General features: G+C 47.6%; 1 protein-coding gene across 1 annotated transcript in view; it reads left to right on the forward strand.

The window, feature by feature from the left end:
- LOC134958822 (zinc finger CCCH domain-containing protein 7B-like) overlaps positions 1-16,346 on the forward strand; it is a 296,536-nt gene that overhangs the window by 147,090 nt on the left and 133,100 nt on the right. Inside the window, exon 13 of the mRNA XM_063941538.1 lies at positions 12,156-12,306. Coding sequence (XP_063797608.1) covers positions 12,156-12,306 — 151 coding nt within the window. The remainder of the gene's footprint in view (positions 1-12,155; positions 12,307-16,346) is intronic.

Consider the following 16,346-nt stretch of genomic DNA (forward strand, 5'->3'; position numbering starts at 1 on the left):
GGACGCGTCCTCACTTTCTGCCTAAGGTGGTTTCAGCGTTTCACCTGAACCAGCCTATTGTGGTGCCTGCGGCTACTAGCGATTTGGAGGATTCCAAGTTGCTGGACGTTGTCAGAGCATTGAAAATATATATTTCAAGGACGGCTGGAGTCAGAAAATCTGACTCGCTGTTTATACTGTATGCACCCAACAAGCTGGGTGCTCCTGCTTCTAAGCAGACGATTGCTCGTTGGATTTGTAGCACAATTCAACTTGCACATTCTGTGGCAGGCCTGCCACAGCCTAAATCTGTCAAGGCCCATTCCATAAGGAAGGTGGGCTCATCTTGGGCGGCTGCCCGAGGGGTCTCGGCATTACAACTCTGCCGAGCAGCTACGTGGTCAGGGGAGAACACGTTTGTAAAATTCTACAAATTTGATACCCTGGCTGAGGAGGACCTGGAGTTCTCTCATTCGGTGCTGCAGAGTCATCCGCACTCTCCCGCCCGTTTGGGAGCTTTGGTATAATCCCCATGGTCCTGACGGAGTCCCAGCATCCACTAGGACGTCAGAGAAAAATAAGAATTTACTTACCGATAAATCTATTTCTCGTAGTCCGTAGTGGATGCTGGGCGCCCATCCCAAGTGCGGATTGTCTGCAATACTTGTACATAGTTATTGTTACAAAAAAATCGGGTTGTTGTTGTTGTGAGCCGTCTGTTCAGAGGCTCCTACGTTTGTCATACTGTTAACTGGGTTCAGATCACAAGTTGTACGGTGTGATTGGTGTGGCTGGTATGAGTCTTACCCGGGATTCAAAATCCTTCCTTATTGTGTACGCTCGTCCGGGCACAGTATCCTAACTGAGGCTTGGAGGAGGGTCATAGGGGGAGGAGCCAGTACACACCACCTAGTGGTCAAACTTTTAAATTTTGTGCCCTGTCTCCTGCGGAGCCGCTATTCCCCATGGTCCTGACGGAGTCCCAGCATCCACTACGGACTACGAGAAATAGATTTATCGGTAAGTAAAATCTTATTATTTTGGTTTTTTCTACCTGATCCCTTCCCAACTTATCAGAGAAGTTCGGGTTAAGGATCATTGGTGCTGCATTAGTCAGCAGATGGTCTGCCGGTGCTCATACAAAGGGCCCCGCCATTGACCAAAATCAGCGCAGCTGATTGCAGCCACTGGCTGCACAAGGACGCAGGACGGCGCTTACAAGTCCCGTCATGGCCTCCGCAGGTGGTGCAGGTACTGAGCGGTAGGCAGCTCGCACTGCCGCCGCTCACTTACTTACTTTTTCTGTCTATTGCGGGCGGTCAGCTCACGCTGCCGCCCATTATGTGGGGACTGTGTGTATTTATAGACTTTAATGGTGTTCCCCTGCTGCCTGCCACTAGTAAAATCCCTTGCTAATTCTCCACTTGCACAGGGAGCCAGCGAGCGAACCCCGGCACTGCGCAGGCCGCTCAACGCTTCCTGGGTCACCCGGCGCCGCTGGCCGCTTGCAGGGGTAGCTAGCGAGCTGCTCCCGCCACTACTGCCGGAACGCTCGCCGCTCCCCGTCTCTCCGGATCCGTCCTCCTCCCTACCTCGGTATGGCTCTTGTGGGCTGAGTGGCCGACCTGACCGCGGACAGCTGCTGCCGCGGCCCGCTCTGGCGGCCGCTCACCAATCTCCGACGTACTGTCCTTCACACGGCCGCGGTAAGACGTGCACTCCCCGTCTCCCGTCTGCTGAACAACGGGGGGGGGGGAGAAGTGTGGGGGAAGTCGGCAGCCAGAATAAAGGCTGCACTTGCATATAATACTCTTCTGCAGGAGAGAGAGGGGGGGAGGAAGCCCGCAGGGAGGCCCCAATAACTAAGCTGCGTTTAGGCAGCAAAATCATCAGGATTTTAAGCCTGTGGCCAATATCATCTGTTACATATACAATATATATGTGTATATATATATATATATATATATATATGTGTAGGTATGTGTGTATATGTGTTTGTGTGTTTACACACTTATGGTATACAGATAGGTGTGTCTGTGTATATACATATGCATGTATTAATGTATATCTATATGTTTATATTTATATATATATATATATGGAACTGGGTGTATCAGCAATCTTGCAATAAGCAAGCACATGGCTGGACACCATTTTAACATTACTTCCTGCTTCTTCCCAGGAAGTTGCTGCCCTACACCACTCGGCCTCTAGAGGAGCCGGGGTGTTAGGAATTTTATTTTCTTGGTTTTGTACATGAACACGTGTGCTGTAATGTACATTTATACACACTTTATTTACGTGGTACTAAGTCATTGTACTGGTCTATCCTTCTGTACTTGCTTGTCCGTGTACATAAGGAGTAAGTATAAGACATAGCAGCTTCGCTGCTAAGTCCGTCGGACAAATACGACTGCACATACGCACTATTGCCGTTCCTCGTTGGGGGAGGCTGGCGTATATACTGACTGGGGACAATTGTTATTATTGTTTTCTAATTTGATGGTTTCAGGGATACCCGTCGCAGTGTGCCCTACAGTATACAGCAGTAGGGGTGTTGTTTAACCTGGTTTGGGCCGGGTTTTGGCTTAACAGGGCAGTGGTTGCATGGCAATACAGTTCACGTTTGCCCTACAAGAAGAACACCTTACGATTCTCACTGATCACACTTGTGATTCTGCTCAATATCTAGGTACAGTTTCTGTGGACGTCAGCCAGTATAGTTCTCGCTTTTCAGCTTCACTAGTGCGGCACAACGTGCTTTTTCGCTACGTTCTTAACAAGACGGCGTCCGTTTCTAAACGAGAATAGAAACATTACCTTACACTGACTACAGGTTTCGTCCTGTCTTGGACAAATTCCAGAATAAATATACTCAGGATATAGTCTTTACATCTCAGTCCTTTCGGGGTCGTGCTACAGGAACAGCCACAGACGGGTCAGGTGGTAGTGAACGTGGTTTTCGATAACCTCTAATTGTCTGATTGTCCTCAATATACGGTTAAAGTGCTGCCACCTACTTCCAGGCATCTTTAACCAGGGTTTCAGTGGCGTTTACAGCTAAGCCACTGAAAAACCATGGCCATAATGAGTTTCCAGCCGATCGTCAGTTGTGGGCATCCACAGTTGGGGAATCCGCAATTTTGGGTTCGCAGTTTACAAGATAAAGGTGGAATGTTTTCCACCATTGCAATTGGCAAGACGGGTCTGCCTGGGTCAGAAGATAAAATCGCGGTTCTGCACACCGCCATACAAGCTCTAGTAGATTGAGCAGTTTGACTGCGGTCAACAACAGAGTCACGGTCATTATTCCAGTTTGGGGTAGTTCCCAAGCTGGCTGACTCTGTCAGTCCGATACTGATCCTTCAGGTCAATCAGTGCGTCGCTTACTACAGATGCAACAGAGGAATACCTGCAGTTGGTGACTACAGGTTGACATCCACAGTGATTCTGGATTTCAACAAGAATAAGTACTTAGACGCATCAGGCCTACTTAAGCTGCAGTAAAAACCATTCTCGCTTTCAAGCGCTACCGTTTTGGCTTCGTATGGCGCCTAGGGTTGTCACAAGTAATGGCTATCGTGATAGCTCATCCCTGGAAGTGATAACAGTTCCGTGTTTTGCAGATCTGCTCATTAAAGCTCCGTTTCAAAATTTCGTCATGCAACGGGCCTTACTAATGTACAATGGCGTCGTTCAGCACGGTTAGATTGTTAACCTCGAGATATCAAGCCTCATTCCGTAACATCGGACTCATGCATAGGGATAATTCCGTGATTAAACGGATTTCTCTGCCTGAACACAACACACAAACTGTTTGTCAAAACGTACAGTTCGTACGCAAGCCACGGACAGTCTTGATCCGTTTGGCTTTTCGCCTATTGGAAAGGAGAGTGACGTCTTTCAACGCACTCCAGTTCGCAAGGAGTCACTCAGGTCACTTTCACCTGGATGTTCTTGCACGCTCCTACAACTTCATCAGAACGGTTGTCTCTAAGGGCCAGAGTTTCACTACTCTAGTGGCTCCAAGTACATAATTTTACGCAGGGACAATGTTCGGCGTCTGGAATTGGATAATTCTAGAAATGGACGCAAGTCTCAGAGGTTGGGGACCTGGGGTCCCAAATGATCAACTTCACAAATCAACGGAAGTTTTCGGTCAAACGCGCTGCGGCAAGTGGCCCACATGCTCCGGTCTCAGACTGCCCAGGTGCGGTCAGACAACACAACGGCGATCGCATACATCACCGATCAAGGAGGGATTCGAAGTCGCGTGACCATGCGGCAAGTTGCTCGATGTTCATTCTGGGAGTGAACAGCTGCAAGGCGGCTTATTCCAGGACACTGAGCATTGAATTCTTAAGTGTTCCAGATGTTGGTCCAGCGGTGGAGTTACCCACAGGGGTATCTATTGGCATCTCACAAAAAAAAAAAAAAATCAAACATCCCAGTATGTGTACATCACAGTATGTGTCCAGTACAAGAGCTCCGAAGGCAGCAGCTGGGGATGCTCTCACGATCGCGTGGCTGTACAGCGTTGTGAATCTGTTACAACGTTTACGCTGCTCCCTCGGGTACTAAAATTGATCATACAAGAATCCATGACAGTCATACTAGTGGCGCCACATTGGCCTCGGAAGGCATGGTTCTTGGATCTCCACGAACTACTCGCAGCCGATCCTTCACCGCTCTCGCCACGTCCGGACCTGTTCCACCAGGGTCCGTTCTTTTACCCCAATTTAGCGCGGCAGCGTTTGACGGGGTGGCTGTTCAAAGCGCTCTTTTAAGAACGGATGGCATTCCAGAATCTGGTATACAAACCATGTTAGGGGCTGGGAAGCCAGTACGGCAGCTCATTATCACAAGATTTAGCGTGCCTCTATAGGTTGGTGTGACGCTCACAGGTTTCCAACATCATTTTCAAGTTATCCCGTCTTTTAATATTTTTACAGACTGGGTTTGGTGAAGGACTATATTCTACACTCAAGGTGCAGGTCTCTGCCATGTCAATTTACCTGCAAAGGTGTTTGGCTCCTTTGCCGATTGTACACACCTTCCTGCAAGGTCTCCTCAGACGACCTCCATTTATACCACCTACAACGCCATGGGACTTGTTCTGGTTTTAGGTTTTTTGTTTACAGTCTTCATTTGTTGAATTCTTACAACAGGTGGATGTTAAGTTTCTCAATTGTAAACGATTTTCTCTTAGCCTTAGCCTCTCAGCAAGGCGTGTTTTAACATAGGGTGGCTTGCATGACAAGGCTCCCAATCTGGTGTTTTATGGTTATAGGGCGGAATTTCGCACAAATTCCGTGTTCCAGTCAAAGATCGTATAATGTCACGCATCAATTAATTAATGTAGTTCCTCGGTTATCAATATGTTCGAGAACTTAAGTTACTTTGAATGTGGTACGCACACTACGCGTTTATGTAACCCAAACAATTGTACGTAGAACTGACACATTGTTCTCTAATGTAGTGAAGATGGCTTTATAAGCTTCCAAGCAGTCCTTATGTCATACGTCAGGCTTAGCTTCATAATAGGCTACAACGCCTACATCAGGGTCAGACCATTCCAAACGTTCTAGTGAACGTCATAAGCGGGCTTCAACTGCCTACATCAGTGTCAGACCATTCCATACGTTCTTTGGGAACGTCAGGAGCAGCAGGTCGTGGAGTTTCTACGAAACGTCGTAGACGAGCTGCTAAATGGTCATCAGTACATGACCATCAGTGCGCATGTTGGTGCGCTTTTACAGGTTGGCTACGTTTGCGGCATCAGCATTTAGCTTTGGCCGTGTAGTGTTACAGGTGCCAAACAGCTCTCCCACCCAACGGGAAACTTTGGTACGTCCCAAGAGTACTCCAGTGACCCCTAGTGGATGAAAAAGAAAGTAGGATTTTGGTACTTACCAGGTAAATCCTTTTCTTTGAATCCATAGGGGGCACTGGACGCCCACCCAGAGCAGTTTACCTGTCTTGTGGTAAGGTCTGTGGATCTTATGGTAACACTTTATCACCAATGCATTCGATGTTATGGTATCAACTGATTGTTATCAGTTCCGTTATGTGTCAACTTTAGGGTTGACCATTATATTATAATGTTATAGGTTCATATAATGTTATATGTAATTCTCTATAGTTCATCCTCTCTATCACTCCTGTTCGGCCCAGTAAAAATACTGAAGGCTCTATGGGATTATGGAGGGGATGGCCAGTTACTAATTTAAATATTTAAATGTGTCATTTCCGGCTACGCCCAGTCCATATCCCAAGAGTACTCCAGTGCCCCCTATGGATTCAAAGAAAAGGATTTACCTGGTAAGTACCAAAATCCTACTTTTTCAACCTCAACAACTATGTAACTATGTAACTTTAAGAATTTGAGAGTGTGAGCTGGCTCCTCCCTCTATGCCCCTCCCACCAGACTCCATTTAGAAAATGGACCAGGAGGAGCCGGTCACAGCTAGGGGAGCTCCATAGGAGTTCTTTTTAGTTGTTTTTTTTGTTTTTTTTTTGTTTTTTTTGTTTAGAGATTAGACGCAGGGAGGCTGCTGGCAACAGCCTCCCTGCTTCGAGGGACTATGGGGGGGGGGGAGTAGTGTCCGCCCTGCGGGGTCTGAGCCACTATCTCCGTTGACAGGACACTGAGCTCCTGAGGGGATAGATCGTTCCCCGCCACAGGGGATCGCTCACCCCAGCAGCATGCCGCCACCCCCTTACAGAGCCAGAAGATCAGTGGCGAGTGAGTCACCGACCCCCCTAGCAAGCGGGGGGGCCAGTGTGAAGATGGCAGCAACAGGGTAGGAGCGCAGTACTAACTGCGCTCCGGAGGCTCAGTGGTACTTAGTGCGGCGCTGTGAGGGGTGAACTGAGCCAGCGCCTGAACCCTGCACTGGTCAGCAAGCCTGTTGGGGTCCGTGGATCTCAGCCAGCATTTTACATCAGGCCAGTATAATCATTGTGAAGAGCGGGAAGACAGCGCCATTTTGGGGGCGGAGCTTCTCAGAGCGGACCCAGCAGCGTTCAGCGTCATTTTCCTGCCTGCACAGTGCTGTCCAGGAAGAGCAAGTCCCTCCACAGCAACTCCAGCTATCTCTCACGGGTACCAGGAGGTTGTAGAAGGGGGGTAGAGGCTGCATTAAGACTATGTAACCTATTAAGGTGCACAGTCAGCGCTAGTAGGGGTCTCCCTTTACATTAAAAGCGCTGTGTGTGTGGGTTGGCTCCAATCTCTTTGTGTCTCTTGCCATTCTTGGGGGTGAAACTCTGTCTGTCCTCACCTGTGTGTGTGTGGAGTGTCTGTGGTTTCCATTAAGCAATGTCCAGGGACTCTGTGTCATATGCTGCAGAGGATATGTCCTCTCAGAGTGATCCCATTCCATGTAATCAGGATTGCACTGGTTTAGCACAGATACCAGCAAGGGAGCCTGAGTGGTTATCCTCTATCGAATCTGATTTCTCAAATTTCAAATAGGGTTGCACAAAATGAATCTGCAGCTCAGGCTTTATAGAATTCTATGGCAGTCTGGCCCAGTTCTGGTACCTCAGGGCTCTCCACTGTATATTCACATAAACGTGCTCTTGCGCAGATCATGCAGGATGATAAGGATACCGATTCTGACACTGCAGACAGTGACGGGGATGTGTTGCGATGGGCAGCATCTCTTGCTAAAGGGGTGCAGTTGATGATAGAGGCTATTAGAGATGTGTTGAATATTGCTGATACAACACCTGAGCAGGTTGAGGAGGTTTTCTTCACTGAAAATAAGAAATCCTCACTAACCTTCCCTGCGTCAAATGAATTAAATGCTATTTTTGAAAAAGCTTGGGAAAACCCGGATAAAAAATTCCTTTTGTTGACGCATCAGTATCCAGACTCTCAAAAAAAGGTGGTTTTACCTGTTCCAGGATCTACCGCCTTGAAAGCCGGCTGATCGTAAAATTACTACGCTCAAATCCATGTACACAGCTTCTGGGGCAATACTACGTCCCATTATTGCCAGTGCTTGGATTGCCAAAGCTATAGTAAAGTGGTCAGGCACGTTACTTGAGGACTTGGATACTATGGAGAAATGTGATGTTGAATTGTTTTTACGTAACATTCAGGATTCGGCAGGATTTCTGGTAGAATCCATGAAAGACCTGGGTTCCATGGCTGCTGGAATTTCTTCCATGTCTGTATCAGCTCGTTGAAAACTGTTGTTGCGCCAGTGGTCTGCTGAAGCGGAATTCAGGAGAAGTGTGGAGACCCTACTCTACACAGGTCAGGCTCTCTTTGGGGAAGCGTTAGATGCGTGGATCTCCGCGGCTACGGCTGGTAAGTCACCTTTTCTTCCCTTAACTACACCTGCTCCAAAGAAACCCTTTGTTTCAGCTACATCACAACCCTTTCGGTCTACCAAGCCCAGAAAGGCCAAGCCGTCCAACACCTTCTTTCGGGGAGGTCGGCCAAAGTCCAAGAAACCTGCGGCTGCAGGTTCCCAGGAACAGAAACCTGCTTCAGGTACACAAAAGTCCTCCTTATGATGGTGGACTGCACGCCCCGGAGGTGGGGCCGGTGGGAGCGAGACTCACGCATTTCAATCACGTCTGGGTGTCATCCGACCTGGACCCCTGGGTGCAAGATATTGTGTCTCAGGGGTACAGGCTGGAATTTCAAAATCTCCCTCCTCACCGATTTTTCAAAACAGTCCTGCAAGAAGCCATACAGAAGTTGGTGGAGGCACAGGTCATTGTGCCAGTACCACCTCATATGCAAAACAAAGGTTACTATTCAAACCTTTTCGTGGTACCGAAATCGGATGGTTCGGTCAGGCCCATTCTGAACTTAAAATCACTTACCCCTTTCTGAGGGAGTTCAAGTTCAAAATGGAGTCTCTAAGGGCAGTGATATCAGGTCTTGAGGAGGGGGAATTCCTGGTATCCCTGGATATCAAGGATGCGTACCTCCACATTCTGATTTTGCTGCTGCTTATCTTCGATTCGCACTGTTGGACTGTCATTTTCAGTTCCAGGCCCTACCATTTGGCCTCTCCACAGCACCGAGGGTATCACCAGGGTGATGGCGGGAATGATGATTCTCCTCCACAGACTGGGTGAACATTATTCCGTATCTGGACGATCTGTTGATAAAGGCATCGTCCAAGGAGAAGCTGTTACAGTCCATAGCTCTCACGAGACAGCTTCTCAGGGAACATGGTTGGGTCCTGAATCTTCCAAAATCTCATTTGGAACCAACCAGGAGGTTGTCCTTTCTGGGAATGATCCTCGACACTGAAGTACAGAGGGTGTTTCTTCCAGGGGAAAAGGTGTTAGTGATTCAAACAATGGTTCGGGATGTCCTGAAGCCAACCCGGGTGTCGGTTCATCAGTGCATTCGCCTTCTGGGAAAGATGGTGGCCTCTTACGAGGCCCTGCAGTACGGGAGGTTTCACGCCCGGTCCTTCCAACTGGATTTCCTGGACAAGTGGTCGGGATCCCATCTACACATGACCAGAGAATACGTCTGTCACCAAAGGCCAGGATTTCACTACTCTGGTGGCTGCAACTGCCTCACCTTCTGGAGGGCCGCAGGTTCGGGATTCAGGAATGGATCATTCTAACCACGGATGCAAGTCTCTAGGGCTGGGGCGCAGTCACTCAAGGGGGAAACCTTCCAAGGAAGGTGGTCAAGTCTGGAAGCCGGCCTGCTGATAAACATTCTGGAACTAAGAGCCGTCTATAACGGTCATCTCCAAGCGGCCCATCTTCTGAGAAATCGGGCCGTTCAGGTGCAGTCGGACAATGTGACAACAGTGGCTTACATAAACAGACAGGGCGGAATGAAGAGCAGAGCTGCAATGTCCAAGGTAACGAGAATCATCCTCTGGGCAGAAAAACACGCGTTCGCGCTGTCAGCAATCTTCTTTCCGGGAGTAGACAACTGGGAAGCGGACTTCCTCAACAGATACGATCTCCATCCAGGGGAGGTGTTTAAGGAGGTAACAGATCTTTGGGGTGTACCCCAGATCGACATGATGGCCTCTCGTTTCAACAAAAAGCTTCGGCTGTATTGTTACAGGTCGAGGCACCCACAAGCAGTGGCGGTGGACGCCCTAGTGACTCCGTGGCTGTTCCAGTCAGTGTACGCGTTTCCTCCGGAAGTGGAGGAAACATGTACACCGACTGGAACACCCACAGAGTCACTAGGGCGTCCACCGCCACTGCTTGTGGGTGCCTCGACCTGTAACAATACAGCCGAAGCTTTTTGTTGAAACGAGAGGTTCTAAAGCTCTCAAGGAGAACAAGGGTTCAAGCGATCCTCATTGCTCCAGACTGGCCAAGAAGGGCTTGGTACGCGGATCTTCTGGATCTACTGCAAGAAGAGCCGAGGCCTCTTCGGGAGGACCTACTGCAGCAGGGGCCGTTCGCCTATCAAGACTTACTGTGGCTACGTTTGACGGCATGGAGGTTGAACGCCTGATACTAGCTCAAAAGAGCATTCCGATATGGGCCTGTGGTTGGGATCTGTGAAGGTCCAGATTTCGGCCCTATCCATTTTCTTCCAGAAACAATTGGCTGCCCTCCCTGAGGTTCAGACCTTTTTGAAAGGAGTTATGCATATCCAACCTCTCTTTGTGCCGCCTACGGCGCCTTGGGACCTTAACGTGGTGTTGAAGTTCCTCCAGTCAGACTGGTTCGAGCCTCTACAGGAGGTTGAGGTCAAATTTCTTACATGGAAGACTGTCACGTTGTTGGCCTTAGCTTCTGCTAGACGTGTGTCGGAGTTGGGGGCTTTGTCCTGTAAAAGCCCAAGAAGATCAAGCTGAGCTCCGGACACGTCAGCAGTTTCTTCCGAAGGTTGTGTCGGCATTTCATATCAACCAACCTATTGTAGTGCCAGTGGCTACTGACTCCTCAATTTCATCAAAGTTCTTGGATGTTGTAAGGGCTCTGAAAATCTATGTGAAGAGGACTGCTTGTCACAGAAATTCGGACTCTGTATGTCCTGTATGATCCCAAGAAAATTGGGGTCCTTCTAAGCAGACGATCTCTCGCTGGATCAGGTTCACTATCCAGCATGCGTATTCTACGGCAGGATTGCCATGTCCTACGACTGTCAAGGCCCACTCTACTCGTAAGGTGGGGTCTTCCTGGGCGGCTGCCCGGGGTGTCTCGGCTTTACAACTTTGCCGAGCTGCAACTTGGTCTGGGTCGAACACGCTTGCAAAGTTCTACAAGTTCGATACTTTGGCCTCTGATGATCTGAAGTTCAGTCATTCAGTTCTGCAGGAGCCTCCGCGCTCTCCCTCCCGTTCTGGGAGCTTTGGTACAGCCCCATGGTACTAATGTGTACCCCAGCATCCTCTAAGACGTAAGAGAAAATAGGATTTTGGTTACCTACCGGTAAATCCTTTTCTGGTAGTCCGTAGAGGATGCTGGGCGCCCGCCCAGCGCTTTGTTTTCCTGCTATCGTTATTTGGTTCAGTACAACTTCATTTTAGTTGAGTACTGCATTGTTACTTGGTAAGTAATGTTTCAGCAGTTGCTGAGCTTCAAGCTAAGTTAGCTTGATGTGCCTTGCATGTGTGAGCTGGTATGAATCTCGCCACTATCTGTGTTAAATCCTTCTCTCGAAGATGTCCGTCTCCTCGGGCACAGTTTCTAGACTGAGTCTGGTGGAAGGGGCATAGAGGGAGGAGCCAGCCCACACTCTCAAACTCTTAAAGTGCCAATGGCTCTTGGTGGACCCGTCTATACCCCATGGTACTAATGTGGACCCCAGCATCCTCTACGGACTACGAGAAAAGGATTTACCGGTAGGTAACCAAAATCCTATTTTTACCAGCACCAGAGTACCCAACTTTGGGCCTGATTCAGAGATGGACGCAATGGCGATGTCAGATGCAGTGGAGCATTGCGCATATGCCAGGATGTTCGCGTTTCGCTGATCGTAGTCAGGATGTATTCGCAAAGTGATTGATAGGGAGCTTTTTGTGGGCGGTAACCAGGTGGGTAGAGACCCAGACACATCGCAACTGTTTTTGGGGTGTATCACAGCTTGTGATGTGATCCCGTACGCAGGCTAAATGGCTCCAGAATCTTCTGACCAGCATACGGCACGACCATAGGTTACTACGGAGTAGAGGTCCTGCTTAAAAAAAAATGCTAATTTGTTCACTTCCTCTTCTTAGACTGGAGGGAACATGATGAACCATTTGTTTACACAGAAGAGTATTCCTATGCAGAACCATATTTCACTTTTGTCCCATGCCTTGCCAACAAACCCACTTGCACAGACTTATGACTTCAAGCAAGGCTGTCAACAGTGTTATGAGAAGACAGGTAAAGCTTTTCCAATGTCATGTTTAACCCTATGTGAAATGGCTATGAACAGCATTTGTTAGAGTTATAAGAAGCATGTACCAGGTTGAGTATCCCATATCCAAAATGCTTGGGACCAGAAGTATTTTGGATATCGGATTTTTCCGTATTTTGGAATAATTGCATACCATAATGAGATATTATGGCGATAAGACCCAAGTCTAAGCACAGAATGCATTTATGTTTCATATACACCTTATACACACAGCCTGAATGTCATTTAATACAATATTTTTAATAACTTTGTGCATTAAACAAAGTTTGTGTACATATACACAATTCATCTTTCATATACACCTTATACACACAGCCTGAAGGTCATTTAATACAATATCTTTAATAACTTTGTGTATTAAACAAAATTTGTGTACATTGAGCCAACAGAAAACAAAGGTTTCACTATCTCAAGGTGTGTACACACGGTGAGATAAATCTGTAAGATTTTGACTATATAGTCAAAATCTTATGAAAAGTTAGTGCATATCTCAAGGTGTTAAGCAGCTTGTGATACAGACTCAATCCCGATGCGCACTCCCGTGGGGTCGGTATCGTAAGGCTAGATAGAATGTGCAGGCAATATTCACTATCTAGTGTGCTATCTAGTACAAAGTATAGCCAAAATTGGCACTTACTCAAAATAGTACATAGACAAAATCTCAAGCACAGATAGTCAAAATCTGTACTATCTGTGCTATCTGGGCTCTGGGGGAGTTCAAGGTTAATCGCATAGTCAAAATCGGGAATAGCAAGGATCTCAGCGTGTGTACACACCTTCAGTCTCACTCCAAAAAATCCGTATTTTGGAATATTACGTATTTCAGAATATTTGGATATGGGATACTCCACCTGTATGTGTGTGTGTGCGTGCGTGTATATGTGTGTATATGTGTGTGTATATATATATATATATATATATATATATATATATATATATGTATGTATATATATATGTATGTATATATATATATAGATATAAAATGTGTGTGTGTATATATATATATATATATATATATATTTATATATTTATATTTTGGGAGTTTCAATGTTACAGAAATGTTATTTGTCCCGTCATTGTGGACAGCAAGGTGGCACAGTGATTAACATTGCCGCCCCGCAGCTCTGAAGTCATGCATGTGAAGTCCCTATCAGTATGTATTGTGTATGCTCTCCTCTGTTTGTGTGGGGTTTCCGCCAGGAACTGATATGAATGAAACATATTCTTTGTACAGCGCTGCATAATTGGTGGTGCTGTAAGAACAACAATAAAAATAAAGTGGCCTTGGCACCAATAAAATGAATGCCTTAGACTGAGAAGGCCACTATAATAAAGCCGATAATTGGCTGATCAGCCCAGTAATTGGAGAGTGTGTATGCAGGGACGTTAACATGCTCCTGCAATAGTGAGATTGGGAGGTCGGAATCTGGAGTGCTGATTTCATCCTTGACCTCCTGATCATGTAAAGGAGATCTGAAGCAAGTATACACTGACCTAGAAATTGCTCATTGTGTATGGGTGCACTCCGATCCAATAATTGCTCCATTGGATTGTTTATCGGATTGGCACACTGTTTATAGTGTGAGAACAGTTTAAGTCATGTTAGACATTTACCGATATATCATCCGTAGAGATATGACTGGTCTGGACAAAATAACTTTAAATGTAAGAGTTAACCAGAGAAATTGAGCCACCACTTTTTTTGAGCCAAGAATTATTAATTAAGGTATATAGAACAACAAATTAGGCACTAGCTGTCCTTCGGAGTCAACATGTATGATAATGATTATGGTGTCATATAGTACATAGTGGCTTTCCCAATTTAGGAGGTTCATACCTGCATTTAAACTATTTTCTACTTCGTCCTAGAGGATGCTGGGGACTCCAAAAGGACCATGGGGTATAGACGGGATCCGCAGGATACATGGGCACACTATAAGACTTTGAATGGGTGTGAACTGGCTCCTCCCTCTATGCCCCTCCTCCAGACCTCAGTTAGATTCTGTGTCCAGAGGAGACTGGTCACACTATAGGGGAGCTCTACTGAGTTTCTCTAAAAGACTTTTGTTAGGTTTATTTTTTTCAGGGAGCACTGCTGGCAACAGTCTCCCTGCATCATGGGACTGAGGGGAGAGAAGCAGACCTACTTCTATGAGACTGATAGGCTCTGCTTCTTAGGCTACTGGACACCATTAGCTCCAGAGGGTCCGATCACTTGGGTCGCCTAGCTGCTCGTTCCCGGAGCCGCGCCGCAGTCCGCCTCACAGAGCCAGAAGATTGAAGACAGGTGAGTAACCGAAGCAAAGAAGACATCAGAAGGCGGCAGAAGACTTCAGTCTTCCTGAGGTACTGCGCAGCGGTAGTGCTGCGCGCCATTGCTCCCGCTGACACAGGCACTGCATGGGTGCAGGGCACAGGGGGGGTGCACTGGGCTGCAATATAAGCCTCCTTTGTGCAATATCTGGCTAAAATACAGTGCATAGGCACTGTTTTGAGACCCCCGCCAGTATAATTATAGCGGGACCGAAGCGCGCCTTGTAGGGGGCGGGGCTTCCTCCTCAGTACTGACCAGCGCCATTTTCTCTCCACAGCTTGCTGCAGAGACGCTGCTCCTGGCCCTTCCACTGCTGTCACAAGTAACAGGGTGCTAAAAACGAAGGGGGGGGGTGGGGGGCACATAATTTGGTGATTGGTTGAATTATATTATAAGCGCTTATAGGTCTGGGGCTTTTTGTTTTCAGACTGGTGTGGCGCTGGGTGTGAGCTGGCAAACTCCTTCTCTGTCTCTCTGAAAGGCCTTATTGTGGGTTTGTCCCCTTTAGCCCAGTGTGTGTGGGGGTGTCGGTACGTGTGTGTCATCATAGCAGAAACTGAATGCTCTTCCCAGGAGGAGGTTAGTGTGAGAGCTGAACAAAATGAAGGAGTGACTGTAGGCACCGCCGACTGCTGATTGGGTTGATATGTGGAATGTGTTGAATAGCAGTGTGGCTTTGTTGCACAAGAGGTTGGACAAATCTGAGTCTCAGAACCAAGCATGGAGGCAATCCATGGGAGACGTGGTACCACACACTCAGGCCCCCTCGGGGTCCCAAAAACGTTCATTCACCCAGATAGCAGACACTGATACCGACACGGATTCTGATTCCAGTGTCGACTATAATGATGCGAAGTTAGATCCTAAGGTGGCTAAGAGTATTCGGTACATGATTGTGGCTATAAAAGACGTGTTGCATATTACGGAAGACCCCGCTGTCCCTGAGACAAGGGTCTGTATGTATAAGGGGAAGAAACCGGAGGTTACGTTCCCTCCCTCTCATGAACTGAATGCCCTTTTTGAAAAAGCCTGGGAAACGCCAGACAAGAGGTGGCACATTCCCAGGAGAATTGCTATGGCATACCCGTTTCCTTCTCAGGATAGGGTTGGGAGGGAGGCAACACCCACAGTAGACAAAGCTCTAGCGCGCTTATCCAAGAAAGTGGCGCTACCATCTCCTGAAATGGTGTCCCTTAAAGATCCTGCTGATCGGAGGCAGGAAGCTACCTTAAAATCTATTTATGTCACGACAGGTACACTCCTCAGACCGGCCGTCGCTTCGGCGTGGGTGAGTAACGCGATTGAAAAGTGGGCGGATAACTTGTCATCTGAAATAGACACCCTGGATCGGGATAGCGTGCTGTTGACTCTGGGTCATATCAGGAACGCTGCAGTCTATTTAAAAGAGACGGTGAGGGATATTGGCCTCTTGGGATCAAGGGCCAATGCCATGGCAGTCTCGGCTAGAAGGGCGTTGTGGACTCATCAATGGAATGGTGATGCTGATTATAAGAAGGCTATGGAGGCTCTGCCCTACAAGGGTGTGTGTTTTGTTTGGTGAAGGCCTCGTGGACCTGGTTTCTACAGCTACCGCGGGTAAGTCCTCTTTTCTGCCTTTTGTTCCTCCACAGCAAAAGAAAACGCCTCCATATCAAATGCAGTCCTTTCGGTCGCAGAAATTCCGGTAAGGAC

The sequence above is a fragment of the Pseudophryne corroboree genome, chromosome 9 (genome assembly GCF_028390025.1).
Source record: "Pseudophryne corroboree isolate aPseCor3 chromosome 9, aPseCor3.hap2, whole genome shotgun sequence".
Lineage (NCBI taxonomy): Eukaryota > Metazoa > Chordata > Amphibia > Anura > Myobatrachidae > Pseudophryne > Pseudophryne corroboree.